The 27,800-nt window shown below is 51.0% G+C and overlaps 2 protein-coding genes across 6 annotated transcripts in view; one reads left to right on the forward strand and one right to left on the reverse strand.

The window, feature by feature from the left end:
• Positions 1 to 12,613, reverse strand: part of HEXD (hexosaminidase D) — a 16,980-nt gene extending 4,367 nt beyond the window's left edge. For 3 of the 5 annotated variants that reach the window (XM_069541854.1, XM_069541853.1, XM_069541850.1), the window contains exons 1-9: positions 11,755 to 12,611; positions 11,404 to 11,453; positions 10,215 to 10,353; positions 7,166 to 7,275; positions 4,177 to 4,264; positions 2,783 to 2,947; positions 1,443 to 1,626; positions 480 to 551; positions 154 to 349 (exon numbers count right to left, since the gene is read on the reverse strand). In XM_069541854.1, coding sequence (XP_069397955.1) covers positions 154 to 349; positions 480 to 551; positions 1,443 to 1,626; positions 2,783 to 2,947; positions 4,177 to 4,264; positions 7,166 to 7,275; positions 10,215 to 10,319 — 920 coding nt within the window. In that variant the 5' untranslated portion in view covers positions 10,320 to 10,353; positions 11,404 to 11,453; positions 11,755 to 12,611. Of the gene's footprint in view, positions 1 to 153; positions 350 to 479; positions 552 to 1,442; positions 1,627 to 2,782; positions 2,948 to 4,176; positions 4,265 to 7,165; positions 7,276 to 10,214; positions 10,354 to 11,403; positions 11,454 to 11,754 lie in introns of all 5 variants that reach the window. The other 2 variants (XM_069541849.1, XM_069541851.1) reach the window with 2 other exon arrangements.
• OGFOD3 (2-oxoglutarate and iron dependent oxygenase domain containing 3) lies at positions 12,222 to 26,970 on the forward strand. The gene is made up of 9 exons (XM_069541867.1): positions 12,222 to 12,455; positions 14,824 to 15,041; positions 18,174 to 18,249; positions 19,399 to 19,441; positions 20,920 to 20,984; positions 21,914 to 21,970; positions 22,237 to 22,390; positions 24,457 to 24,580; positions 26,640 to 26,970. Exons 1-9 carry the CDS (start codon positions 12,382 to 12,384, stop codon positions 26,774 to 26,776), a joined length of 948 nt encoding a protein of 315 aa, XP_069397968.1. The 5' UTR covers positions 12,222 to 12,381; the 3' UTR covers positions 26,777 to 26,970.
• The last annotated feature ends 830 nt before the right edge of the window (positions 26,971 to 27,800 follow it).

Here is a 27,800-nt window from a genome sequence, read left to right on the forward strand (position 1 = left end):
CCACCCCCTCCTCAGAGTGCTGACTGCTTCCCCTTGACAGAAGGCGAGAAGAACTGAGGCCCAGACTGGATGGGCTGGGGAGGGCCATGTGTCCTGAGTGACAGGAGCCGCTCGACCCTCCCGAGGGCATCCCCGGGCCCCATGTGGCCTCACCTCTGCCAGCCAGTCAGGATGATGCCCCGCAGCGTGTCCGCTGGCACACTGCCCGCCACCTGCAGCCACTGCAGGTGGTTTCTGAGGTGGTGCTCGATAGGGGTCAGGCTCTGGTTCACTCCTGTGGCCCCCTTGAAGGCGCTGGCGGCCCAGAGCCAGGAGAAGCCACTCTTCCGGTACTTCTCCACAAGGAGCACTGGATGAGCAAGTAAGAGGTGTGAGTGGCAGGCCCTGACGAGGTGTAGCTGTGAAGCCCGAAACACATGCTTGTCTGGGGGGAAAACCAAGAGGAGCCCATGACCGCCAGGCTCCGTTCTGGTACTGACCTTTTCCGTGGAGGTCCAGGTCGGCCCCATAGTCCCAAAGCACAGGCTCCACCAGCTGCGGTACCCTAGACCCTGGGAGTGGAGAGAGGCCATGAGGGCGGGTCCCTTCAGCCCTCCTTTCTTGCATTAAAATGGATTTAAGTACAGACTCAGTACTGCACTAAGTGCTTATAAACGCTGCAGCCGCCAGGCCAGTCGGCTCTGGAAGTGACTGGACACTGCTGGAGTTGCTAGGGCCATGCCCCAGGCCAGCGGCTCCAGTGCTCCCTTAAGGGAGGGAGCGGCACCGTGTCTGCACGCGGGGCAGGCCCAGGTGCAGCAGGAATGCACTGCTAAATGGACTTATTTATAATGAGTTAAAACCTAAGTGGCCACACGTGGTAATGGCTGCAGCCAGGACACCTGGACCTTGCAGAAGCATGTGTGGCAATCTCCCCGTCTCATCCCAAAGCCTCAAGCTAGGCCTTGCTGGGCTTGGGCTTGGGGGGCCTCTGCTTCCCTCAACCAGCCAGTGTGAACCTCAGTGGAGCCCCCTACAGGGCTGGCAATGCAGGCGTGTGAGGCCAAGGGCCCTAGAAGCACTGGGCGTGCTCATGGTCTGCTGGGGGCCCCTGCTCCGCAACCCACCCCCTGCTCCTGACGGTCGGAGCCCCACACCTGGGGCCTCATGCTACCCTCCAGGTCAGGTCTCTCACAACCACACTCCTGCAAGACCTTTTAGGAAAATGGCTCTGTCATATAAGAACACGTGAAAGTGGTCCTAATAAAGGGATGGTCTGGAACTAGAAGCTTCAGTGCAGCTCTACAACAGGGTCTAGGTCTCTCCTGAGCAGCTGGGGGCTTGGAGCACTTGGCTTCCACCCCTCGTGGCACCAGGAAGCCCCACTGCTGAGCGTGCCCTGCACCACCACCACTACCCACCCCGACCCCCGCAACCGCCCGCCAGGGCCGCTCCTCGCTGACCTGAGAGCTGGTCCTCGGGGATGTCCCGCAGCATGTCATCCCACATCAGGGGCGTTGTGGTGGGGTACCGGGCCCGCACGTGGCTGGCCACCGCCTCCATGTGGGACAGACACAGCTCTGCTTTGGTGTTGGGCTCCTGCTGCAACCACTGTCTTGAGGTCTCACCCTCTCCAAGGTAGTAGACCTGGGAGACACGGGTGGGTTGGCCTCAGGACCACTCAGCCTCACCCACGGGTTCATGCTGTGGCCTGGGAGAAATCTCGGGGAAGCTGCCCATGGGGAGGGGGCAGTGAAGGGCGCCCCTGCCTTCTGCACCAACACCCAAACTCAGCTCAAAGACTCGCTTGAGTCTGGGCACAGGAGCATCACAGGAGCCAGAAGGTAAAATGACCAGACGTCCAGCAACACAAGATGGATAAACAGAGCGTGGCCTGTCCACACGCTGGAATATCACTCAGCTGCCATGCAGATGAATGAAGCTGGAGAAGGTGCCCAGGGAGAGAAGCCCATGGATGGAGCAGCATTTCATTTATGGGGTGCTGGGGCAGGGGAATAATGCAGAGATGGAAAGGAGATATGGAGGCAGGGGTAGAGGGTGGGGGGGCGGGTGGGGAGATGAGAGGCCCTGCCCTAGGCAGGGATGAGGGCTGCACGACACTGAGAATGACTAAAAAGTTACTGGATTGTTCACTTTCAATTGCTTTCAGTGGTAAATTCTATATTACACGTTTTTTTTTTTTTTTAAAAAGGTTTTTTTGAAGAGGATCAAACTCTGGAATAAAATGTCCACAAACCACTGTCCTTGCTCAGATGCCTGATCTCAGACAAGCAGAGGTCTTTGGGTCACTGCTCAGTGGCTCATAATCTTCCTAAGATCCTGTGTTTCTTGAGGACAAGGGGGGGCACCCCTGGGAACTGCCTTTCTAGCCGGTGCTCCATGACCCTAAAGTGCTCCATGACCCTAAAGTGGTGTTTCCCTTCTCCCGCTGTCTAAAACTGCACTGCTTCAGATGGAGAAAAGTAACCGGCTCAATCTCATGGCCACCTTGGCCCCAAGGACATGAACATGCAGTAACTGGGGGCTGCTCTGCTGTCCCGTGGGTGCCTGCACCCCACTGCACCCTGCTTGGCTCAGCAGGTTTGCCCACGGGAGATCACTTGTCAGCTAGGACCACGGCCCTTATTGGGGCACATCTCCTCAGACAGCCTTTCTTTACTCCTGGAGCTGCTTTTCTATTTAAGAGAAGACCCCACGAGGTGGGAGCAGATGACCTTGAGGTGAAGACAAGGGGCTGCTGCAGACTTAGGGGAGTCGCCTGCTGGCAAGGGGAGGCACCCACCTCGTCACAGCCAATGTGGAGCCACCGGGCGCCCGGGTGCAGCTCCATCACCTGGTCGATCATGGCTCTGACCAATGCCAGGGACTCCTCTTTGTGGGGGTTCAGGGTGTTAGGGAAACGTGCCACTTCCCGGAGGTGAGCGAGAGCCTCGTGCTTCAGCACGAACTGCAGGGAGACAATAGGAAAGCTGGCGACCCTGGGGAGAAGCCTGTGCCCGAGCTCCCTGCAGTTGGGCTCCTGTCCCTGCACCCTGTCAGCCTCGTGTCTGTTAGAGTTCCCAGGGGGGCCAGCGGGGCTGCCCTGGGCACAGGAGACAGGGCTTTGAGCAACCTGGCTGCTTGGTCAACAGCCCCTCTCTTCCACCTCTAACTAGGCTGAGTGAGAAAGCAGACAAGACAGTCCCCCTTCACAGAAGAATTACATGTGGGTGGACTTCGTGCTCAAGTGAAGAGGCTGGCAAACTACCCACTCCCCACCGCCCTGCCCAACACACACACAAAACAAGTACAAAGTGGAACCATTTGTCAAAAACAATTTCAGGCCTCCGGAAACCAACCAAAGGTGAACAACAAACTGGGAAATGTTTGTTCATGAAAGACTGCCACAACTTTAGGTAAAAACAGAGATTCTGCAGCTTCTGCCCAGGGCCCCACCCCCTGTGCCCACCAGTGGCTGGATGTGGGTAAACCCAGTTCTTGGAGACCTGTCAGTAAGAGTGGCAAACTGTTATGAATTCTGTGGTCCTCACAGGACCACAGAGATGACACACATTCTCCTTCACACCAGCTGGCTGGGGCCACACACACACACACGCACACACACACGCAGGGGCCTGAGAGGTCTGGGTGGAAAGCAGAAGCCACGTCAGACTGAGCAGTGGCTGAGCTCTTAGGTGTGGCACCCCAGCCCCTGGGGCACAACGTGGAGCCTTACGGGCTTGGGCACAACTACTGCCCAAACTACGTGGAATCACCAGCTTTCAAGACAGAAGAGTGACCCCCTAAGAACAAAAAATAAAAGCAAGAATAAAAACCCAACAGAGGCATTTGTGGCCACACACATCTGGGGAGACAGATTAAATCCAGGCAATTTACAACTACCCATGGGGGAAGAAGTCAGATTCACTATAACACATGATCTGAAATGTCCAGTTGTCAACCCAAAATTGAGACATGCAAATAATTGGAAAGTGGGATGGACACTCAAAGGAAAAACAAGTCTATGGAAACTGATGTTGAGAGGGCCTAGATGCTAGATTTATCAGACAACAGCTCCTCAGCTGTTCAGAGCCTCTCTGTGCAGCACTGAGCTGTTCCCTGCAGGTCGCTAGCCCTGCCTGTGCACCCCTGAACCCCACACCTGGGTGCAAGGTAACTTCCCTTCCTCCCACTTACCTCCATGTGCCCAAATGTCTGCACCAACGGAATGACCTCGAGCTCATTCAGCGTGGCCAGGTGCAGGATCTCTTTGATTTCCGAAGGGCTAGAGAGACAAGGAGAAGGCAATGGCAACCCACTCCAGTACTCTTGCCTGGAAAATCCCATGGACGGAGGAGGCTGGTAGGCTGCAGTCCATGGGGTCACAAAGAGTTAGGCACGACTGAGCAACTTCACTTTCACGCATTGGAGAAGGAAATGGCAACCCACTCCAGTGTTCTTGCCTGCAGAATCCCAGGGACAGAGGAGCCTAGTGGGCTGCCGTCTATGGGGTTGAACAGAATCGGGCACGACTGAAGCGACTTAGCAGCAGCAGTAGCAGCAGGGAGACAAAGACCACCCTAAGAGGTGCAGGCTGGCTTCCATTTAGGCTCCCAGTCCCCGCTTATCAGGTTCCTGGGGGATGCTACTGAGGAAACTAGTAGGGTCACTAACTCTGAAAAGCCCAACAGGTGTAAGTTTTCAGAGAAGACTTCCATGCCACGGTTCAGGAAAATGATGCTCTGTTATGTCATCAAGTAACAGTTTACTTCTTACCAGCTATTCTGATCCAAACTCTACACGAAGCTAAAGTCATTTTACCAGAAACTGGGCCACACAAGGAATCATAGTCTAGAACGATGGTGGGAAGATAGGGCCTGAGGGTAGATTCACTGCTTGTTTCTGTACAGCCCATGACCTAAGAATGGTTTCAACATTTAAAAATTGTTGAGAACAATCAAGAGAAGAATAACATTTTGCGACCTGTAAAAGCTGTATGGGAGGGCTTCCCTGATGGCTTAGCAGTAAAGAATCCACCTGCCAGGGCAGGAGACATGAGTTTGATCCCTGGGTTGGGAAGATCTCCTGGAAATGGCAACCCACTCCAGTGTTCTTGCCTGGGAAACCCCATGGACTGGAGAGCCTGGCGGGCTACAGTCCATGGGTGGCAAAGAGTCGGACACAACTGAGTGACAAAAGAACAACAATTGTATGGAATTCATCCTTCAGTGTCCACAAATAGGGTTTTATTGGGTCGTAGCCATGCCCACTCATTATCATCACCTGTGGCTGCTTTTGCCCCACAAATAGTTGTAACAGAGATGAGACGGGCTGCACAGACAGAAATATCTACTGTCTGGCCCTTTACAGAAAAGGCTGGTGACCCCTTTAATAGAGTACCAAGACTAGGTGGAGTGACTCATCTGAGGGGGTTAGTAATCCCATCTACTGGGGCTTTCCAGGTAGCTCAGTGGTAAAGAATCTGCCTACCAATGCAGGAGATGCAAGAGACGTGGGTTCGGTCCCCAGGTTGGGAAGATCCCCTGGAGTAGGAAATTGCAACCCACTCCAGTATTCTTGCCTGGAAAACCTCCATGGACAGAGGAGCCTAGCAGATTATAGTCCATGGGATTGCAAGGAGTCAGGCATGACTGAGTACGCATGTATTTGTTTATCCATCTACAAATGGATAAAACCCTTGGAAGGAAGTCACTGTCAGCACCCCTGAGTATTCGTCCAGGTCAACATCCTGCCACTGAGATTACTGAGGATGCCATCCTGGAAGGGCCCCCGACCACTCTACTCTGAGGTGTCATTTACGAATTCATCTCAATTTCTGTGTTTGAACCATCTCTAAAGTTAATCAGTTTTATAAATGAACTGATTATATAAGGTTCTATCTTTAAATATGCCTTTTTCAAGCTTCACTGGAACCCGGGTACCTTTTTCACTTTTAAAAACAAAGGAACAGAACACGTTCGTTGTACGAAGAAACACGAACACCTCTGTCATCACACCACATTAATGCTCTGGATCACGCCTTTCCTGTTTCCCACTCACAGGCACTTGTTGGGAGTCCTGTCACACGGAGCCAAGCCACCCTCCAGAATGGTTAGGCTGCTCTACAGCCCACCAGCAGGAGGCTAGTTTTTGCTCACCCTCGTGGACACAGAGCACTATCACTTTGTTTTAAAAGCTTCTCCAATTTGGTAGCCAAAATGGCATTTCATTGTTTTATTATTATCATATACTTCTTTCTTTTGGGGGGAATCAAAATGTTCTTTGTCCAGTTTTCTTTTGGGCTATTTGTTATTGGTTTACACGGATACCCATAATTTTAAAGCCAAATGGGGTACGTCCATGACCAAGCTATCTGACTTTCCTGATACTGATCCTTTCCCCTTTAATCCTCACTTTTCTGGTGAAGATCCCACTTGGGGCCTTAAAGACCCTCCCTCCTCCTCCTGCCTGGACACCTGTCAAAGTGTCCTCCATGCATTTCATCTCCACAGACAAGGCTGAAACATATCACAGCGCTTCCTCCTGGGGGATCATTTGTGGCTGTTGTTGCTCAGTCGCTAAGTCATGTCTGATTCTTTGCGACTCCATGGACTGCAGCACGCTAGGCTTCCCTGACCATCACTATCTCCTAGAGCTTGCTCAAACTCTTGTCCATTGAGTCAGTGATGTCTTCCAACCACCTCATCCTCTGTTGCCCACTTCTCCTCCTGTCCTCAATCTTTCCCAGCATCAGGGCCTTTTCCAATGTATCAGCTCTTCACATCAGGTGGCAAAAGTATTGGAGCTTTAGCTTCAGTCCTTCCAATGAATATTCAGAGTTGATTTCCTTTACGATTGACTGGTTTGATCTCTTTGCAGTCCAAGGGACTCTCAAGAGTCTTCTCCAACACCACAGTTCAAAAGCATCAATTCTTTGGCATGCAGCTTTCCTCATGGTCCAACTCTCACATCTGTACATGACTACTGAAACATCCATAGCTTTGAATATATGGATGCTTACTTTCTTTTAAATGTTTCCAAATTCTCTTCAGTGAACGTGCTTTATTTTTATGATTAAAAACATGCATTTAACAATTCTTACCTCCCCTCCCCTCCCCTCCAGGTTGCTGCCCTGCACATCCCACTTTCTCTACAGAGGCATCACCCTGCTTGGCAGCTCAGGTACCTGTACGCATGCTTGGCCCTTAGCAGCCTCAGGTGGCCCTCGTAGGGAAACATGTCTTCATACTCAATGAGGACGCCATTTGCACCCAGGGCACGGAACAAAGGGAAAATCTGGGGAGGAGACAGAAACGTCATGAAAAAATGACTATTTGAATGGAAAACGACACACATGCAGGTCACAGGCTCATTCTTTCAGCTGATGGACACGGAGTATAGCTGATCTTTGGACAGATAATTCTCCTGGAAACTTTCCACCTGAAATGTGTACTCTGTGTTATGCCAACTAAACACAAATGTAGTGACGTGTTCATTTGACACAAGGGGCAGGGTTTCTGCTTGCTATGGAACAGCAGCTGCCTGGTGGCTTAGCTGGGGAGGGAGGGCTGGGCAAGCAGGGTCAGACAGCACCTCATCTGGATGAGACCTGTAGCATGGGGGCCTCCTAGAACACAGGGAAGGGGCAGGCTGGGGCAATGGGAGCCTACAGGGCTCTGAAGGGTTAGTGGTGAGCACCTGGAAGAAGCCTAGAGGGAGATGGAGGAAAGAGGTTGTCCCTCTGTGCTTACGGGGTCCCTGCCCTGGTTCTCTCCCACTTCTTTGTCCACCTTTATTTCAAGAACATGGACTCCCATCCTCCAGGACTTTTAGGGCTGTATCTACTGTACACACCCTGAGATCTTCTTCTAGCCTGGCATCACAGGCAGGGGTGGGGGCTCCTGCACGTATTTAGAATATAAACCCACTTCCAGACAAGGGCCACTACAGGTTTTATACAATTTGTAGCACTCTCGCTGATGTTGCTGTCAAAGTTTTCTTTCCCCAGGAATATGGGAACATTCTTAAGCATGCTGGATAGAAGAAGGAAATCAGCTTCAGACCAGGAATTAGCTAGGATCATTTATAAAGTGGGTCATTGACAATTGACTGCAAATTTTAAGAGGAGGCTGATTGTGGAAAGGAGTCTAACCCAGGTCAGTCACTTGCACAAATGAAACATAATGGTTATAGCATTTCCATATTTTCCACAGCGTTTTTGCTCCTGATTTCCCTTGCAGCCTTTAGCCATCTGACCACTGGGTGGCCTCTTTGGCATTTCTACTGGGGCTGGTAGGGATCCTCGGTGCTCTGGGTGGCTGACAGGCCGCTAAGCTCAGCCTGAGGGAGCCACCCAGCAAATCCTTGGAAACAGGAGGAATAAGAAATTGTTGCCTGATCCTGACTCTGTCCATTATCAGCAGCAGGGGGCTCCAGCTACACATAAACTGGGTCTTCTTTGCCTGTCTTTCACAACTATCCATTTGTCACCGTACTTTTATCTCTTTACGTTTGCCTTTTTTTTTCTGCCATTGCTTTCTCAATACTGGTTCCCATGGTGTCTATTCACTTTTGTCCTTTTTCTAGTTTAGTCTGTTTTTTTTTTTTTTCTTATAATTCATTCCTGAGTCTGGAGGCAATCTTTTCACAATCTACTTTTGTCTGGCTGTCGCTTTCTGTGCTTTTTAAAATATTTATTTGGCTACTGTGGGTTCTAAGAGCAGTACGGGGGATCGTCGATGCTCACTGCAGCACGCGGGGTCATTAGTTGCAGCATGTGGGCCTGGGCGTTTCTAACTCATGCTGTTCTTCCACAGCTTCTATCACTTTCTTAGTATCTCTGATCTTGTTTTGAAACATTACAGAACTGTGTCATCTGCTTTGTGGTCACATGGTGCTGGTGCGCCTTCACTGTTACTCAGATCATCGTCCTCTATTTTCTGGCAATGTTTCTCTATGGCACCACCACACTCCTTTCCTATTGCTCATTTTACAGTGAGATGTGTTTTCCTGTATTTTGGAGAGCAGGTTCTTATATTTGGGATGGAGCTGGGCCAGCCCCGGGCTCCCTCTGCAGCTGTTACATAAAGGATTAGCAGTTATGGACTTTGTGCAGCTACTTCCATAGCACTCAGTCTTCACTCCCTCTGGATCCTGTTCCTCCAGTATTTGAAACATCTCTCTTCTTTACCTCGATGTTACTCCCCAGTTCCAGATGGAGTCTTTTCCCAACATTGCATTCTGAGTGTGGGGTTCTGTCCTTCTGGAAGAAGTTTCTGGAAAGTATTTTGGAATGCCTTGAGGTTTGAGCACTCATCCTCAATCTGGAGCCAGTGACATCTCATCCAGTTTCTGACTTACCTTTATTTGTTGGGCTATTTTGTGGGTTCCCTGGTCTTGAAGTCATCAGAATTTTTTTTTTTTAATATTTATTTTTATTTATCTGGCTGCACTAGGTCTTAGTTGCTAACCCCACAGGAGTGTTGAGCTGTCTGTCCGTGGTTTGGCCCCACCCCTTGATTTTGGCATTCACAGGGAAACCCTGATAACTTACATTTGTTTTAGAGTACATGCTTTTCGTGGCTGCCATAACAAGTCATCACAAACTGGGGGGCTTGAAATAGTAAGAATGTATTCTCTCACAGCTTGGGAGGATGAAGCGTAAAATCTAGGTGTCAGCAGGGCCGTGCTCCCTCCCAGGCTGTAAGGGGCAGCCTCCCTGTCTCTTCCGGATTCTGCGAGTTTCTGGCATCCTTAACCCTCCTGGGCATGCAGATGCATTGATTCTAGTCTCTGCCTCTGTCCTCATGTCATCTTCCCTCTGTGTCTATTGTCCCCTCTCCTTATACAAATACCACTTATTGGATTAGAGCTCACCCTGTTCCCATATGACTTCATCTAATGTCAGAGACATCTGCAAAGACCCTATCTTTAAATCACAGGTCACATTAACAGGTCTGCTTGGTTAGGATTTAAATATATCTTTTTAGGAGACAAGATTTGGTTCACAACAGAGGTTGTGGGGTTTTGTCTTTTCTGTTTTTCTTTTTGCTATCCTGGTTGCTATCTGCTTTGTGAGGGGATATGGGGGAAATTCAAGATCTATGCTGCTGCCATCACGCCTCAACTCAGAACCCATGGTTGTGTTCCAAGAATGTGTCTACAGAACACTGTTCACAACTTCATAACCAAACCCAAGGCAAAGTGATTCTCTAAAGAAGAAAGGGAGCTCTTACCTCCGAGAGGTAGCAGACCTTTGGCGGGGCTCCTTTCAGGTCCAGATGAACCAGTCGCATCTTAAATGGTGAGGAACCTGACATCTCACTATTTTTTGAGGTCATATAACTAAAAAATCTCTTTTCTGGGCACTTCTTCCTAGTGAAGAAATTAATGGTTATGTCCTTCCAATGTCTGTTTCAATTCTGATATGAACTAGGAGGAAACTCATTTCACCAACATGAAATGTATCAAGATGTCTGTATCCACGTTCAAATACAAGGACCCTTGTCATACAGCACTGGTTTCCTTATAAGATGGCTATAATCTACAATAATACAAATGACTGCAAAATAATTGCCTGTTTTAAAGACTGTCTTATCCTATATATACTATGCCAGTGAAAACAGGCAAATATTTCTTAAACATTTTTCAGGCCCCACAATATGATGCTTCTGTAGAAAACTGATCCTCAATTTTATTCTACTTTAAACAGTATTTAAAATAATTCGCATTTTTAGAGTTTGAGTCAGCTTGGTTGCAGGGAGGGAGAAACTGTAAAAATTTATCCTAGGTCAGAGAAAACTGTCTAGGATTTAAAATAGGCCATTGATAATTTAAAAACAAGTAAGTCACAAGTTTATCAGTGCTGACTAGTTTATGTTAAACTAGAGGAGGTATCTGGATGAAGCATAAAACACATAGAATTAGACAGGAAAAGGAAAGAAAATCTCTGTATATTGGTCATATATTCAGCTCCACAATTCAAACTACTCATTCTGTGCAAGGATTCATAAATCCCTGACCTTAGGGACTTTATAATATAGCAGAGAAAATAATATAATGCACATAGAAATCAATCAGTTTGATTGAAAAAAATAAATTATATTCAAAACAATCTCAATGACAAAGTTCTTAAGGCAATTACCTAAATTGCTATCTGAGAAGCGGATGAGTTAAGACAAAGCATTTTGAAAAACTGAAATGTTTCAAAGCTGAGTTGCTTTACATTTTGAAAAAATAATAAAAAAGAAAACTCTAACAACCCCCTCCCCCACTATAACCCAAATGTATTTTCCAGAGAATAGAGTTAAAAGAAAAATTTTTGAGCTGAGAAGTCTGTATTAGTCCTGGGTGTGCTTCCTTGTGTTTAGAGAGAAATCTTACTTTTCTATAGCCCTACAGCAGGAATGAACACCGACATCTTACCTGTTTCAGACACATTCAGAGTTGTTTACCAAAGTAAGTTGCTGCAAAATCTAAATGGAAAGGATACAGAGAAGTCAGTATTCCCTCTTTCAAGTGTGTAGTTCTTTGATTCCCTCCTGCACGAGGTCTATATATATATGATTATTTCAGACTTGGGCCAATTGTCACTATTGTTATCAGACAACCTGGTAGGTAGATCTGCAATTGTCCCAGTCTCTTGGGCTTCTAGGTAAGTTGCCAGGCGATGGCATCTGATTTCCCCAGTTTGGGGACTGTTGGGCAGATCACTTTTCTTATTCAATGAGTCCAGATCCACCCCCCCCCCCAACCCTGTATCAATGAATTACTCACCTTCATCAGACTTAATCCTTATGAATGAATCTCACTAATTCCCCTCATTCAGAATCTTAGGTATCTTGACAGGACTGGTTAAGATCTTACTTCTTGCCCACTGGACGGGAAATTGAATGTTGTAAACTAAACAGCAGGCCTCACAGATACAAAGCACCAACAGGACCCAGTGCCCTCAGGTGTGGCATGGGCCCAGGAAGAGGAGCGTTGGAAATCCCACAGGAGAGGGTGCGGAGACCCTGGGAGGAGGGCTTGGACACCGCGGGGAGAAGGCTTCCAGACTCTAGGAGGAGTTGGAGACCCCGGTAGAGCACGCACGGCGGGGCAAGGACACGCTTCAGTAGAAGGTTCGGAGGCTTGTCAGGTTCCGCGGAGGTCAGGGGAGGCGGGGTACGGCCAAGGCAGGTGCGCCGCGGGGAGCAAGCCAGGTCCGCGCTCGGGTCCCCGCCCTGCCCGGCTCGGCGCTCGACCTCCGATTGCTCAGGCCTGGTCACCAGCCCGGAGGTTGAAGGCTGAGGGTGTCGCTTCGCGTGCCCGGCTGCGCCGGCCTCGCGCTACCTCTCGCAGCGCTCGTCCCGGGCTTGTGGCGGCTCCCGCATTCGGCCTAGCTTCGCGGCAGCGTGGCTAATGGCACCTCAGCGGAGGGGTGCTCCCAAGGCCCCGGAGGGCAGCGGGGCGGCGGAGCGCCGGCGCCAGAGCAGGTACCAGATAGCGCCGGGAGCGCGCGAACGGTGGTATGGGCGGGGCCTGGCCGAGGGGCGGGGCCTAACAGGGGCGTGGCGTGGTGTGGCTGTGGGCATGGCCCGGTCAGAAAAAGGTGGATCTGGTGCAGGCAGGGCCTTTCCCGGAAAGGCACTGCAGTGTGGGTGTGGCCTGGCCGCGAGGGGCCTGGTTTGTGGTTGGGCGAATCGGGCGCCTAGAGGGGCGTGGTCGTCTGGAGGGCGTAGCCTGCAGAATCCCTCCCGGACCGCGCAGGAAGGGGTTGGGCGGGGTCGGGCGGAGCTGCCGGTCGGGAAACCCTTGACCTCCGCCGCAGTGTGTACCGAGGGCTTTGTACCGAGAGCTTTGTGCCGAGACCACGCACGGGGACTGGGACTCAGAGGTCCCCATCGTCTGGTCTCCGCGTGCTTTTCTCAGGGCTGTGCACGATATGGTTCTCCGTTGGGGGACCCGATGAATGAATAAATGATCTCATCAGGTAGCCTTCGAGGGGATTCTGCCTAAAGCTTTCAGAGCCGGAGTGTATTCACTTCAGGATAAATAACTTTCTCGTCGTGCTTGCCCCATGGGCCATGGACCTTGCTTCAAATCCACTTCTGTTTTGGCAAGATTCTCAGTGTGCATTTGGGCCAGCTTACCCTGAACAGGGGTGCTTATTTTGAGGATACCTCAGGGAAGTATTGCTTCCAAATCTGGCCCAGGAGGGTGTTTTTTCCCCTCTTGTCTCTACCTCCCTCTCTGTCCCTTTCTGTCTCAGCACCCGGGGTGTCCGAGGCGAAGGTGTCAACAGCTTTGTGCCCACAGTAGGATTTCAGCCCCTGCTGCTGAGATGGGCTGGCAGTCTCCCTGCCCTACTGGGGAAGAGAAATTTTGGCCCCACTGGAGTTAGGGGCCCACCCTGTCTAGTTAGAGGAGACCAGGTGGGCTAGAGGCTAGACAGCAGTTCTAAGGGTGAGGATGGGGGTCTTTGTGACCTGGGTATCTATGCTCCCTGTTTAAAATGAGCATGTATCCACCCAATATGGTCTGACTCAGCTGTGCCCACTTTGAGACTTAGTTAATCGGAATTTGTGTGTTAGAAAGTAAAAGTGTGAAAGTGTTAGTCGCTCAGTCATCTCCGACTCTTTGCAACCCCGTGTACTGTACCCTCCAAGCTTTTCTGTCCATGGAATTCACCAGGCAAGAACACTGGAGTGGGTAGCCATCCCTTCTCCAGGGGATCTTCCCAACCCAGGGATCAAACCCTGGTCTCCTCCATTGCAGGCGGATTCTTTACCCTCTGAGCCAGCAGGGAAGCCTGTGTGATTTTATATATATAGCAATTTGAAATGTGGAGGGACATATGAAAATAGAAGGCAAACTCCCTGCTTTTCAGGAATTAATCATAGACTTGAAGACATGAGGTGCACCTCCTGGGAGAATGTCTGGATCGCTTTTCTTATTTCTGCCAGTCCTTCAAGCCCTACACATTTTTCTCAAGAGTACACGACTGCTCAGTTACACATATGAGAAAACACATACACATGTACACAGACACACATTTGAGTGGGTATACACCATCCAGACACATAGATACACGTGTGCATGCACACACACACACACACACACACACGCCTGCAAATTCTGCATAGGCAGTGTGAATCCCAGTGGTACAGAAAGTGTCTTAGTGTTGAATCATTTCCGTTGTGCTTGCATTCCCTTCCTGGCTGGCTGGTGGTTTCAGTGAAATGAGTTTGGTTCATGTTTACCTTAGTTCACCCTGGTAGCTCAGCTGGTAAAGAATCCGCCTGCAATGTGGGAGACTTGCATTCGATCCCTGTGTTGGGAAAACCCCCTGGAGAAGGGAAAGGCTACTCACTCCAGTATTGTGGCCTGGAGAATTCCATGGGCTGTATAGTCCATGGGGTCGAAAGAGATGGACACGACTGAGCGACTTTCACTACCTTAGTTCACTTTGTGTGTGAGTGTGTACCCTAGGGCCAATGCATGGGGTTGTGTCAGTCATTTTTGGATGCAGGCAATGTGACTGATGTCACAGGCTCTGTCAGGATCTCCCAGATGGTTCTCCATGGACATGGCCAGGCTGGGAGGGACTGCGACTGGCAGTTCGTCTTGTCCCCAGGGGCATAGTCAGCCCTGTCTGGTCATATGGGGAGAGGGGCATATTCCCCACCATGTTCTTGTATGCTGGCAAGTGCCTCTGGATTGATGGAGAGTAGCTCTGATGATGACCAGTGTGGGAACCGATTGAGGCTGTAACTAAGTGTGGGTGGGTCTCTGGTCATTGTGGTCTGCGTTTTCAGCACACGCAGCTGCCTTCAGGTGACCACAGCTGTTTTCTGTTCTCAGCACCAAGAGTATCCGGGTGCCTCGGGATGTGCGCAAGAAGTGGTTGAGAGCCGCTGTCCTGGGGTCCTGCACTGTGCTCGCCGCCTGCCTGTTCTGGGGCAGCCTAGGGGGTGATGATGGCATCACTGAGGTCCTGGCTCACCGCAGTGAGATCCTGCCAGGCAGGTTCATCGAGGTGCCCTGCTCTGAGGATTATGACAGTCACCGAAGATTTGAAGGTACGCAGTGCCAAGGTGATTCAGGAAAGAGCAGCATATTAACATGGAATTCAGTGTGTTCAAAATGTGTCTGTTTTTACTTTGATGAATTGGTGGGAATCGGTTTGAAAGTAGTGTGGGGTGGGGGGGGCAGGTGGCTTTCCTTCCCACCGCCCCCACGTTGGTTAGCTCACACCTGTTCTGGAGAGTGTGTGTCTTTCAGGCCCCACCTGTGCAGGGGCAGGCCCAGGCTTCACTGCCCAGGCTGTGGCCATTGTTTTACTGAGGTGCCCCCCACCTCAGGGTGGATTCCATCTGGTGGAAGAGGTGGTTTGCCTGGAAGGATGTAAAGAATTGGGAAGATATCAATGAGCAAGTTGAACAGAGAAAAGGCATTTTCTTTCAGTCTTAGGGGATTGTTACATCAGAAAATGTTGCAACAGGAAACGTGATACCAGAGTCCATTCCCCCATGGCGTTTGTCTCATCCTGGCACCTGCCAGCTCTGTGGAGGGCAGCAGTTTTAAAAGCCTAGCCAGAGTGACTGGGTCTTAGAGACAAAATTTAATTTATTTTTCTATTCAGAGCAATGCTTTGAACTTGAACCAAGAAAAAGATTACTGAGTCCTTCCACCAAGGGGCACTGTTGTGATATGCACAAGTTGGGTTAAAGTGAAGGGAGGTGTGTGGGCTCCTTGGCAGAAATGGACATGCCGAGGAACCGAGGTTCCCTTTCCCCTTGGGGGTCAAGAGTGGACAGGTTCTGTTGTAGGCATGCTCTCTCTGTCTTGGTGAGCTCTTCCCCTATAAAGTCCCAGGTTTTGACAAAGTTTATTTTTCCTGTGCTAAGTCGCTTCAGCTGTGTCCGACTGTTTGTGACCCTGTGGACTGTAGGCCCAGCAGGCTCCTCTGTCCATGGGATTCTCCAGGCAAGAATACTGGAGTGGGTTGCCATACCTTCCTCCAGGGGATCTTTCCTACCCGGGAATCAAACCTGTGTCTCCTGCAGCTCCTGCATTGCAGGCGGATTCTTTACCACGGAGCCATTATTTTTCCTACCCCTTTAATAATTTATCAACATTAAAAACAGTTGGAATGAGACAGAAGAGGAGTTGGTGTAGATGGAGATGGGATTTCAGTTGGGAAGGTGAGAAAGTTCGGGAGATGATGGTGCTGATGGTCACACAACAATGTGAATGTAGTTAAGGCCCGTGAACTGGCTAAAATGGTAACTTTGGGGTTTTATATATATTTTACCAGAAACACAGCATCAGAGTCCCTGGACTGCCCCTGTCTCACCCTTCTCTCCTCCCTTAGCTGACAGGGGATCTGCCTGCCCCGGACTTGTGTGTCTGGGAGGCACACCTGCGAGCTTGTGTCCTGTGCACTTGTGTACATGCACGGACATCACCGACCACTCGCAACTCACTTTCTCGCCCAAAGGATACTCTTAACGCTCATTCATATTCAGCGTGTTGTGTCCTGCTGGATTTTAAGATTTCGAGATTGATGGGGTTTGAGTTCTCTCTAATTGCCCGGTAGCTGGAGACCATAACCTGTATGGTATAGAACCGACTTTCCTGTTGGGCTAATATGTTTTTGTTAATGTTGCATGTATACCTGAAAAAATGTCTGTCTTTGAATGGTTGTTGTGAAGCTCTGAGTGGCTCCTTAGTCTACACTCCTCTGGGCAAACTGTCTTCTCGGACATCTTGTCTTGTTCAGCTATCGGGAGCTGCGAGGCGGGGTCTCCACCTCAATGGTGGGTCTGGTGGCTGCCTCACGTGTTTGAGCGGATGTCACTTGGTGCTTCTGTTGCCCCTGCATCTTCTGGTGAATCGTTCCTATTATCAGTCTCTTCCCCTCTCATCATTCTTTTGTCTATAAATGTATTTGTTTATATGATATCACTCCCTAGGCTGCTGTTTGGTGATCGTCGTTGTTGCCTCTATCGTCGACCTTTAGGAAGTAACCCTTACAAAAAGCATTTTTGTGTTTTAATAGAACACAGATCTTGTATCAGTAGGGTTATATTTAGCTCCATGGAACTGAGGCACCCCTCCCCTAATGACCCCCAAGTAGACATTTACCCACCCAGAGAAAGTCACCCCAGGTCAGCCTGGCTCCCTGTGAGCCCTTTGCGCTGAGCCCCCAGCTCTCCCACTCAGCGTGCGGTTTATGTGGTCCCAGGACACCTCCAGGCACGTTCCAGGCAGGAAGAGGGGAAGGAGGATGAAAGCTAAAGGTCAGCCAGCCCAGCGTGTCCTGAGAGTGTTCCGTAGGCCACATATCCTGTGGTCCACCCAGCTCGAGACAGCCAGCCTGCCCTTTGCGCCAAGACACAAGGCGCTTGCTGAGCTCGTCCATCTCTGGTGCTCTGCCTCATCCTGGGCCCATCCATCTGACCCTGGCCCTGGCCACCCTGACCCTGGCCACTTTATCTCTGGGGCTGTCGTGCTGACCCTGGCTGTGTCCCCCCTGGCCCTGATCCTGTCCACCCTGGCCCTGATCCCACTTTGCCTCTTTCACCCCAACCATGGCCCCACCCACCCAACCCTGACTATTTTCACCCCAACTCTGGCCCCATCCCCATCTAAGCTCCTGTACCCTTCTCCCTCTAGGCAGCTCAGTCCTGGCTGCAGGACAGAGGGAGGCAGGGGGAAGTGGGTGGGGAGCACCTTGGAGCAGCTCTGCAAAAGGATGGCAGCTACAATTGCAGGCACAGCTTTGGTCATCCAGGAGGGACTTGCCAACAGGTCTGGATCTGTGGTCAGGTCGGTGATTTGTGGTCAAGTTCAAGAATGTCGTGGATGCCTCCTCTGGGCAGAGTGCCTGGTGCTTCCAGAGTGGCCTGCTTGGCATGGGGCTGCCAGGAACCCAGTGAAATTTGTATGAGAAATTTCACAGTGAAGTTTGGCATAGGGGACGTGCATGTACTGGAAAGTCACCGTTGCTTATCTGAAATTCACTCTGACCATGTGGCCTGTAATTTCCAAACCTGGCCCCCTAATCCTGTGAAAGGCAAGGCCCCATCCCACAAAATTCCATTGTCCCTGAGAAGGGGGGCCCACATGTGAGTCCTTGACAACAGCATGCCACTCTGTTGTCGGGGTTCAGTGGGGGCTGTGTGTCATCCTGACTTGACTCTTTCTAGGCTGCTCCCCGAGGAAATGTGGCCGGGGCATCAGCGATGCCGTCATCACCAGGGACGAAGCCCGAAGGATTCGTAGGTACACGCATCTCTGAGCTTCTGTCCTGAACAAGTGGGAGGGTGAGGCTGGGGTGGGGAGCAGAGAATTACTACTAAAAGGATGATTTCAAGAGATTCATTTAGAATTCCCTAAGAATTCCCTTGCATACTTCCCAAGCCAAGATGGGGTTTTCTGATTTCCAGGAGGAAAGGCTGTTGCCCTCAGTGATGTGGTTGCTGATGGAACCTTCTGGAGGCCCAGGCCCTCTCCAGGGGCAGCAGGGGAGGTGGGTGGGGGATGCTCTGTTTTGGTCTGTTGGGGAGGTGGGGGGGATGCTCTCCCATCAGCCGTTGAGGGGCCCAATGGACACTTGTGTAGAGACAGTGGGTTTACCCAGTGGCCCCAGGCAGTTGCTAGACAATATTTCAGTCTCCTCTCCCAAACTGATTGGGATTAGCCCTCCCACCAGCTCTCCATAACTCATGACCGGGCAGGAGGTCTTACTTATAAGTAGTTGGCATTGGATTCTTCTTTGTCTTTTAGAAGCAGATCTTGATGCTTCTTGAGTTTTCCAACATGGAGTTAGACACAGGCATGTGCCTAATGGAGCAGTGTCTGGTCTGTGTGTTGAGCTGAGTCCCAAGGGGAGACTCTCCTCCTGTTTCTAGATAACCTTGTAGGGGCCAGTTGGGTAGGGGGGCTGGTCACTGGTGTGAGGGCTGGATCCAGCCCCTAATCAGTTTCCGGGGTGGCCATGAAGCATCTGTCAGAGGCACCAGAAGCCCCTGCGTCTTCACTGATATGGGTGGCCCTGTGAGGTCCAGCCCAGGGTACCACATGTCCTCTGCCTCCTGAGCTGGTGATCACAAAGTCTGCCTTCCAGCCTGTGATGACAGGAGAGAGACTTTCCAGCCCAGAGCAACCCATTCAACTCAGCACCAGGTCTCTGAACTAAAGATGGAAAATAAGGCCACTTGTCCCCAAACTGTGTCATAGGATGTTAATGAGATGGTGACAAAATACTCACATTTACTCAACTTGAGAGTCGAGTCCTTTGGTCTAAACATGTGATTCTGTCATAAACATTAAGCAATCCATCAACATTGTGTTAGCTGTGATTGGTATGTGTCTAGAGGTATCATAGATGGTGCTGTTAACTGAATTCTGACTTAAGATCTTCCCCTACAGCATAGCCGAGAAGGGGTTGTCCCTGGGAGGATCCGACGGAGGGGTGAGTTATCTGTCGTCCCTGCTTCAGTTTTCGTCTTACCCCTTTGGCTCTGCTCTCCCTCTGAGGGGAAATGAGGGTATAGGATGTTCAGGCCCCCACAGATGCAGTGTATGGACTGTTGTCCACTGAGTGAGACTGCAGGGGGTCCAGCAGTGGCCCCTGAAAAATGCACCCACCCAGAACTGTGATGGGACCTTATCTGGGAAAAGGGTATTTTGCAGATGTCATTAAGTTAAGGGTCTCAAGATGAGATCATCCTGGATTATCAAGGTAGCCCTAGATCCAATGACAAGAGTCCTTGTAAGAGGAAGGCAGAGGGAGGTTTGAGACTGAAGAAGAGGCCATGTGAAGATGTAACAGAGTGGAGTGATTTGCCCCAAACCAAGCAACCCCTGGTGCCACCGGAAGCCCAAAGATTCAAGGAAGGATTCTCCCCTGGTGCCTTCGGAAGGAGTGGGACCCTGCTGACACCTTGATCTCAGCCTTCTGGTCTCCAGACCTTGAGACAATGAATTCCTGCTGTTTTAAGCCTGCCATTTACAGCAACCACAGGGAACTCAGACAGGCCAGTGCAGCTCTGTAACTCATCCGCTTCCTGGGTAGCCTTGAGAGTCCATGTGTGTGAGCACCCTACGTTGGAGTTCTCATGTGGTCCCAGTGGGGATCTTTTCACCCAGTGTGTGGGTCCTGGGGGAATATCTGCTCTCCTCTGGATAGTTCAGTCATTATCTGTATGACTCTTGTTCTGTAGACTCTTTCCTTTTGAGTTCTGAAAATTAAGCTTCTCCTTTTATTTTTATTCAGTTCAAGGGGAATATTTATTAAAACCTATTTGTGTGTGAACTCATCTTTTACTCTCTGCTCAGCATTTACGTGAAAAGTTGTCTTGCAGTGAATCATCCAGGTTTGATATCTTTAAGGGCAGTTAACATTTTTTAAGCCCAGATTGTGTTCAGACAAACCCCCTGGGATGGTCATTGCATCAGTGAGAAAAGGTCCATGCTCATGCCCCCTCCCCTCTTTTAAGACACGGAGAAGGCCTTCTGGAGGTAGGATGGGCAAGGGTCGGAAACACTGGTGGTTCATCAAAGAGTGATGACCCAGCAATTCTGCTCCTGGGCATTTACCCAGGAGAACGAGAGCATCTCCCATGACAAAAACATTGTCCGCCAGTGTCAGAGCTGCCTTATTTGCAACAGCCCTGAACTGGGAGTAGCCCGCATGTCCGTCTCCAGGTGAGTTAGTCACAGGGAGGTGATACTCAGTGAAAGGAGCCAGGCTGAAAGCAAGTGTACCTGCATGACTCCCGGGCCTCTGTTCTAGAAACTAACCAGCACCTCACACACCTTTGTCCAAATGTCTTGAAACCCAGCCTGTGTGCATTGTCGCCCTGACCTGTGTGTGCAAGGATACGTCTCGGGAATTTGTGTTTAACGTTGCTGGCTGCCCTCACGCTACTCTGCCAACATCTTTTCCAGGCGTCCATCCTGGACCTGCACTCAGGGGCCTTGTCTGTTGGGAAGCACTTTGTGAACCTGTACAGGTGAGAACCTAGGGTGAGAGGGTCTGCCCGTTTTTTATCCGGGGACACCTGAGTGAGGCTTGTGTGTGTGGATCAGAAGGGCTTCAAGTCTTGGGGAAAACCTCAACATTTGCCATCAGGCTGTGGCCAAGTGAGGACTGGGAGATTAAGCTCTTCCAAGGGGCTGGGTACTCACTCACCTTGCTTTAGGAAACAGTCTAGTCTGGAAGGGGCTGAGGAATAGGGTTGGAGGGAGAGGTGAGCAGCAGGCTATGCTCCTAAGAGCTGCCTCCTGAGGGCCAGGAGAAGCAAGAGATCTCCCAACCTTAATAAATGTCACTGCACCTGGTGGCTCAGATGGTAAAGAATCTGCCTGGAATGCAGGAGACCTGGGTTCGATCCCTGGGTTGGGAAGATCCCCTGGAGAAAGGAATGGCTCCTCACTCCAGTATTCTTGCCTGGAGAATCTCATGGACAGAGGAGCCTGATGGGCTACAGTCCATGGGGTCACTAAGCGCTGGACATAACTGAGAAACTAAGTTTCACCTGCCAGGTACCGCCCTCCCACTCTCCTCCCTTTTCTCACATGGTTATTGTAGAAAGAGCAGCTGCAAGATAAGAAGGACCAGCTGATTCTCAAGGACTTGCTGGTTAACTGGAGGAAAGACTGAATTTAAAGGAAATGTGTTAGTCACTCAGTCATGTCTGACTCTTTGCAACCCCATGGACCGTAACCAGGCTCCCCTGTCCATTGAATTCTCCAGGCCAAGAATACCGGAGTGGGTAGCCATTCTCTTCTCCAGGGGATCTTCCCAACCCAGGGATTGAACCTGAGTCTCCTGCTTGGCAGGCAGATTCTTTACCATCTGAGCCACCGGGGAAGACCCAAAGGAAATAAGGAAACAGTAATAAAATGTCTTATTTGTTAATACTCATTATTCTTTTCACAGATACTTTGGGGATAAAATACAAACTATCTTCTCAGAAGAGGACTTCCAGTTGTACCGGTGAGGGAAGGAGTGCCTGGCTCAGAGGTGGGGAAGGTAGTGGGGGGATGGGAGTGCTGGGGTGAGTCCTGCACAGAACTGGCACTCGGGTTTCTGGTTTTGCACATGATACCCTGTCACATGTGTGTGAACCCACGTGTGTATCTGCTCACCTTTCCTCCTTCTCCAGTTCACATCTTTTTGTGGTATAGTTTGATATGGGTCCCATGGACCTGTGGAGAATCCTCTTCCAGCTGCTCTGAGTGACACGTGTGTCCTCTCGGCAGGGACGTGCGGCAGAAGGTCCAGCTGGCGATCGCCCAGGCGTTTGGCATCAGTGCGTCTTCACTGCACCTGACAAAGCCCACCTTCTTTTCCCGGATCAACAGCACGGAGGCCCGGACGGCTCACGACGAATACTGGCACGCACACGTGGACAAGGTGAGCGCAGCCGGGGCTTGTCCACTGAAGTGCTGTCTGTTCACGTAGTTGGGGTTTCAGATGTTTCCCCTCTGGTGATGCTGTCAAGGAAATAAGACTTGTTTCCCGTGTGGTGAGGTGAGAGAAGCTGATGAAACGCGTGTTCGGAACAGGGAGGGCCTGGTGGGGCCCATCCTCTGCTACTTGTTCCCAGATGCAGAGCTGTCTTTGCCTGAGCCGTGAGCCTCATCAAATGTCACCTCACCTGGCCTTGATTCAGCCTCTCTGTTGGGTGGTCTCCCCTTGGACATGCGTCCTCCCCTGCCCAGGAGGCCCCCTTTTCCCCCTTTTTGTAGGGGGAAGATCTCCTGACCACTCTGGATTCTGTGGATTCCTCTTCTTTGACCTCCTGTTGTTCCCTAGACACAGTGACACCTAATCTATCAATGGTCTTCACCAGCCACAACTGAAGCCCCCTCCCGCCTGCCCCTCAGCCCCACCCTGACCTGCTTGGCCAGTACGCCCAGCATGGCGCCAGGGGAGAGTTGGCCACAGAAACATCTGAGGGCTGTTGGCGGTCACCCCAGCTGTGAGTGCGCTCAGGTGACCCAGATAATCTCTGCATTGCTTGATGCTGGAACAAAGGAAGTGAAAAATAAGCTGAGGGTTTGGGCAGAAGCTCGCAGATTGGGCTTCTGCCTGAAATTCAGTCAGACATTGGTGTGTTTATTTAATCTCGACTGTCCGAGCTTGACGGAGGGAGCACTTCCCTGTGGTTAGTGAGACTGAGGAACCCAGTATTTAATTAAGCTGCTTCACTTAAAAAGTGAAGCAGCTGTATGTGGCCAGTGGCTCATCTGAGCCAGTGTAGCTCAGGGGGTTCGAGGGGACTCAGGCTGAAAGTTTGGGCATCACCCCAGGTGCTCCCATGGGCTTATGATTGATCACTGGGTTCAAACTCATCCATTCATGATCAAGCTTCCTGATCACTCTCACCTCACAGGTTTAGCAGCCATTGCCTCACTGAATAATCATTCTGTAGATGCATTATTTCATTAGGGAACCAGGGCTGAGACCTTCAGTGTAAGATCATCGTAGACATTGCAGAGGGGAAAACAAGGTTCTACGGGGTTGAGGGCAAAGACAGCATGTGCGGAGGACAGACAGGTTTATGCAGCAAATGGGGAAGGGAGTTTGGGATGGAGTCTGGGAGAATTTCCCTGCGTGAAGAAAGAGCAACCCTCCGCATAGTGGGAAGGGTGGGTTTAGGAGAGACAACACTGAAGGTAGCCTGGTTCCTTGATCCCCTTTGAAGGAAGAAAGATAAGGAAGATATTCAGGCAGAGAAAGCAAGTCAATAGTGATGAGCACAGTGGCCTCAGACGTGTTAGAGCTAGGAGGTCTTGTGACAGGGTCTATAGGACCCGGGTGGTTGTCATAGCCAAGGGGTCACTCATGCATGGATTTGGCAAAAAGATGTCCTCCCATGAGGGGACTCCAGGGGTTAAGCATCTGCTCCTGGCTGTGAAGCTCTCCAGCCTCCGACTCAGGACAGCTCAGGCCCCACCAGCCTCTGCCATCCCTGCCACCTGCCGGAACCTGCCTCCTCCCCAGGCCACTGTGCTCACATGAGTTTGGGGTGGTTCCTTTGCAGTATCTGAGCTGAGTGGGTAGGAGAGGGTGAGGCTACTGGACACCCCTCATCCCGGTCTCTTTTAGGTTCTGTGCAGCTCAGTGGATGTGAGGTTCACTGCTGAAGCAACTCAAGGGCACTGCCCTGAGCTGTTCTCAGGTTTAAGTCACTCTGATATTTGTTTGGTGCCCTGATACCAGATAAGGAGCCCCACGTGGGGTCTCGGTGGGGAACGTGGAGGGAGCCCAGGTCTGTGTAGAAAATCCAGCTCTGCAGACAGTGTGGAACTGAATTCACCAGAAGGTGACAAGGCCTTGGTCACCTTGGCAGGCTGGTGCTCAGCAGAGGGTTTTCTGCCATTGGAAGGGCAGTGTGAGGCCTGGGTTCTGGCCTTCCCTGAGAACCAAGCCCTCCCACAAGCAGATGGTGACGTACCGTCATGCTTTGCCCACAGGTGACCTATGGTTCCTTTGACTACACGTCGCTGCTATACCTTTCCGACTACCTGGACGACTTTGGTGGGGGGCGGTTTGTGTTCATGGAGGAGGGGGCCAACAAGACGGTGGAGCCGAGAGCAGGTAGGACTCACAGGTGGACTCTGGGGTGCTTGACTGTGGCCTTTCCTGGGATGCGGAGTTTACAGTTGATTATTTCCTGTGAAAACTAACAGGGAAATATGCCAAGTGTTTTCCCACCTCTTCACTTTCCAGCCTCCTCCATTCCCTCCTGTGCATCCAGGTTCCAACAGGTACATTCCTCTTCTGCCTCAGCGTTTCATGGTGTGCTGGCCTTCTGGTGATGATTTTCTGAAAATATTCTTATTTCAGCTTTTTTCTAAAGGATATTTTCACTGGAGGTGAAATCCTGGATTGGTGGGTTTTTTCCTTTTTGAAAAAACCATCTTCCTTTTCCTCTGGCTCCCTTGTTGCCCTCACCACTGTCCCTTCCCTGTAGTAGCTGCCTCTTTGCTCTCCGCACCTGCAAGCTGCTCTCTAGTCTCTGGCTTCATCAGTTTGACTATGATGTTCCTCAGTGTGAATTTGTATTTATCCCACTTGAAGTATTTATCCTGACAAGCTTATTGGGTTAAAAGTCAAAGTTCTCATCACAGTAGGGAAAGTGTTGGTCATTATTTCTTCAAATCACCTCTTCCTGCACCAATATGAGCTTCTCTTCCCTCCAAAGGTCCAGCCTGAGGGGTGGATGGTTTCCTGTTGTCCCACAGGCCGTGAGGATATTGACTTTTCTTCAGTCTTTTCTTCTCTGTTCTTTGGTGCCTCTGTTTGCAAAGTGTGCAAGAAAGAAACACTGGGGGCCCCTAGAGACCCCCCACTCTTGCTGCAAGCCAGTGATATTTGATAACCATGTGTGTAGGGTTAGAGGTGCACAAATGGCGTGGATGGGCAAGGAGGCCATTGAGCCCACTGTGCAGACTGGCCTGGCTGCTTGTCTGATGTCTCAGGTGTGATTGAAACTAGAGAAACCAAGGACAAAATGCCCTTTAACAACTTGGGCCTCAGGAAGTGGTGTGACTCCAGATTGCTCTGGGAAAGAGTGTTTCCTTTAGGTCAGGGGCAGCCTGGCTGGTCCAGAGGAGGGTCTGAGCTCCGGGTGTCCCCAGGCCCCACGCAGAGGTTTCTGTGTGTTACATGTTTTCTTTTGTTCTGCTCTTTTCAGGCAGAGCACAGTTCTTTTGTTTACAACCAGAAAACAGTGGACTCTGGGGTAGACTTTTCTCCTCTTTTCAGAGATTTAGCAGTCAAGTTCCTGGCGGTGACCTTTGAAGGGAAATGAAGTTGTCATGGAAAATTTTTTTTTAACTAATTAATTTGTTTGTTTATTTGGCTGCATCTGGTCCTAGTGGTGGCATGTGGGATGTTTCATTGCGGCCTGCAGGCTTAGTTTTAGGTGGGATCTTAGTTCCCTCACCAGGGATTGAACCCATGTCCCCTGCATTGCAGGGTGGATTTCTAACCACTGGATCACCAGGGAAGCCCCTGTCATGGGACATTTGGTGCTGGGCCATGTGGTAGGAACATGGCATCTGTGGGATCCAGGCTCCTCCCTAATGACTCCATTAGGGTCAACTCCATTTGTCCTAAAAAGAAATCTACAGTGGTGTATGCGAGGCCAGGTAAGTATTGGAGCACATAGACACTGGGTTCTCTGAACAGATGGCTGGAGGACCTGCCCACTCCAGGACCTTCAGAAGCCGCCTCCTGTGTCCTGTCTTTAGCTGCCCTGGGAGGGAGCTATAGGTGCTGGGTGTTGGCCTTGACCTGTTTTTTTCTAATTCTCTGTTAAAACATTGTCATCACCCTCCAGCGTTTGGTTTTGTTCCATGTGTGATTAGAAATAAGATCCTCAGGTGAGCCTGGGGAGGTCACATGGCTGGTAGGGGCGCCTGGGGTGGGTGGCAGGGCCTCACTGCAATTCTAGGCTGACCCACAGAGAGGCTGTGCCCAGGACTGGGGCATCCTTCATCCCGCAGGTTTGACTCCAAGCTCCGCCTTCCTACGTCAGTGGTTTCTCCAGCCCACAGGTTCCTTGTGTCCCTGAGTTGGCCTGAATGCAGGTCCTCTGGGGCCCAGCTATGTGTATGACCTCAAGGTCATGCTTTGTTCTCCCCTCTTCCAGGTCGGGTATCCTTCTTCACCTCCGGGTCTGAGAACCTGCATCGGGTGGAGAAGGTCCACTGGGGCACCCGCTATGCCATCACCATTGCCTTCACCTGCAACCCCGACCACGGCATCTCAGACCCAACGCTCACATAGGCCCAGGCGGCCTGCCCAGCAGCCCTGCCCGGAAGCAGCCATGCTGGACATGCACCCTTCCCTCCCGCTCAACTCATTTCTACCATTTCCACTGAACAAGGTGCCTTATGAATCATCCCAAATTTTGATTTGCTAATGTTTGATCATTTTTCAACTGTGAGTAAATGGAGGGGACCAGCTTCCCTTCACAAGGATCAGTGTTGACTGTGCTGTGCTGACGTGGGGCCTGGGAGCTGGCAGGGCAGCCACTCCCTCCTTTCTCAGGAAGGAGTCCTGTGCCCGGGGTGGAGTCCCCATTTGTCAGCAGACAGAGGGTCATTCCCTGGCCACTGGAGACGGACTTAAGTGCAGACGAAGCCAAGTAGGGCCAGCAGCCTCCGCTCAGGGAAGCAGAATCAATGATCATGACACCTTGGAGAAGGTTCTGGGGGGCAGGTGGCTCCACGGGCAGCAATAGTGGGGCTGGGAGGGCTGACGGTGCTGGATTCTGGGTGGAGGTGAGCATCTGATATTCTGGTAGCTCTGTGCAGAGCACCCCAATGCTGCCGGTCCCTGAGAGTCACCCTGAGACTGTGTTCATGCCAGGCTGGGCTCTGCTCCATCACCGGCCAGGGTCCCTGACACAAGCCTGGAGTGTGTTCCCAATGTGGCCATCCCCAGCTCACCTGGGACCTCCTGTCCAGCTGAGGGTCTGTCTGTACAAGTTCAGGTCTTTACAACCCCCTCCTTGTCTCAGAGCCATCCATGCCTTTTACGGAAAAGTAACGGTCAGGGGAGCCAGGAATGGTAAATAGACCAGCTGTGGGGGAGGCCTAGGCAGCACAGCCCAGGGGGAGGGTCGTGTTCATCAGTTGGCTTCTGCCAGGGTTGGGCAAGGTTTCAGGGCTGCCCCACAAAGCATCCGGCCTGGGGTTTGGGTACCTGCTGCTCCACCCTCCTTGAGAGAGCCCCAGAAATGGCTGTGGGGGCAGGACTGTCCTGGCCACCCTGACCCGGGAGGAACCACAGCACCTTCTCCTCCGCC

The sequence above is a fragment of the Ovis canadensis genome, chromosome 11 (assembly GCF_042477335.2).
Source record: "Ovis canadensis isolate MfBH-ARS-UI-01 breed Bighorn chromosome 11, ARS-UI_OviCan_v2, whole genome shotgun sequence".
NCBI classification, from domain to species: domain Eukaryota; kingdom Metazoa; phylum Chordata; class Mammalia; order Artiodactyla; family Bovidae; genus Ovis; species Ovis canadensis.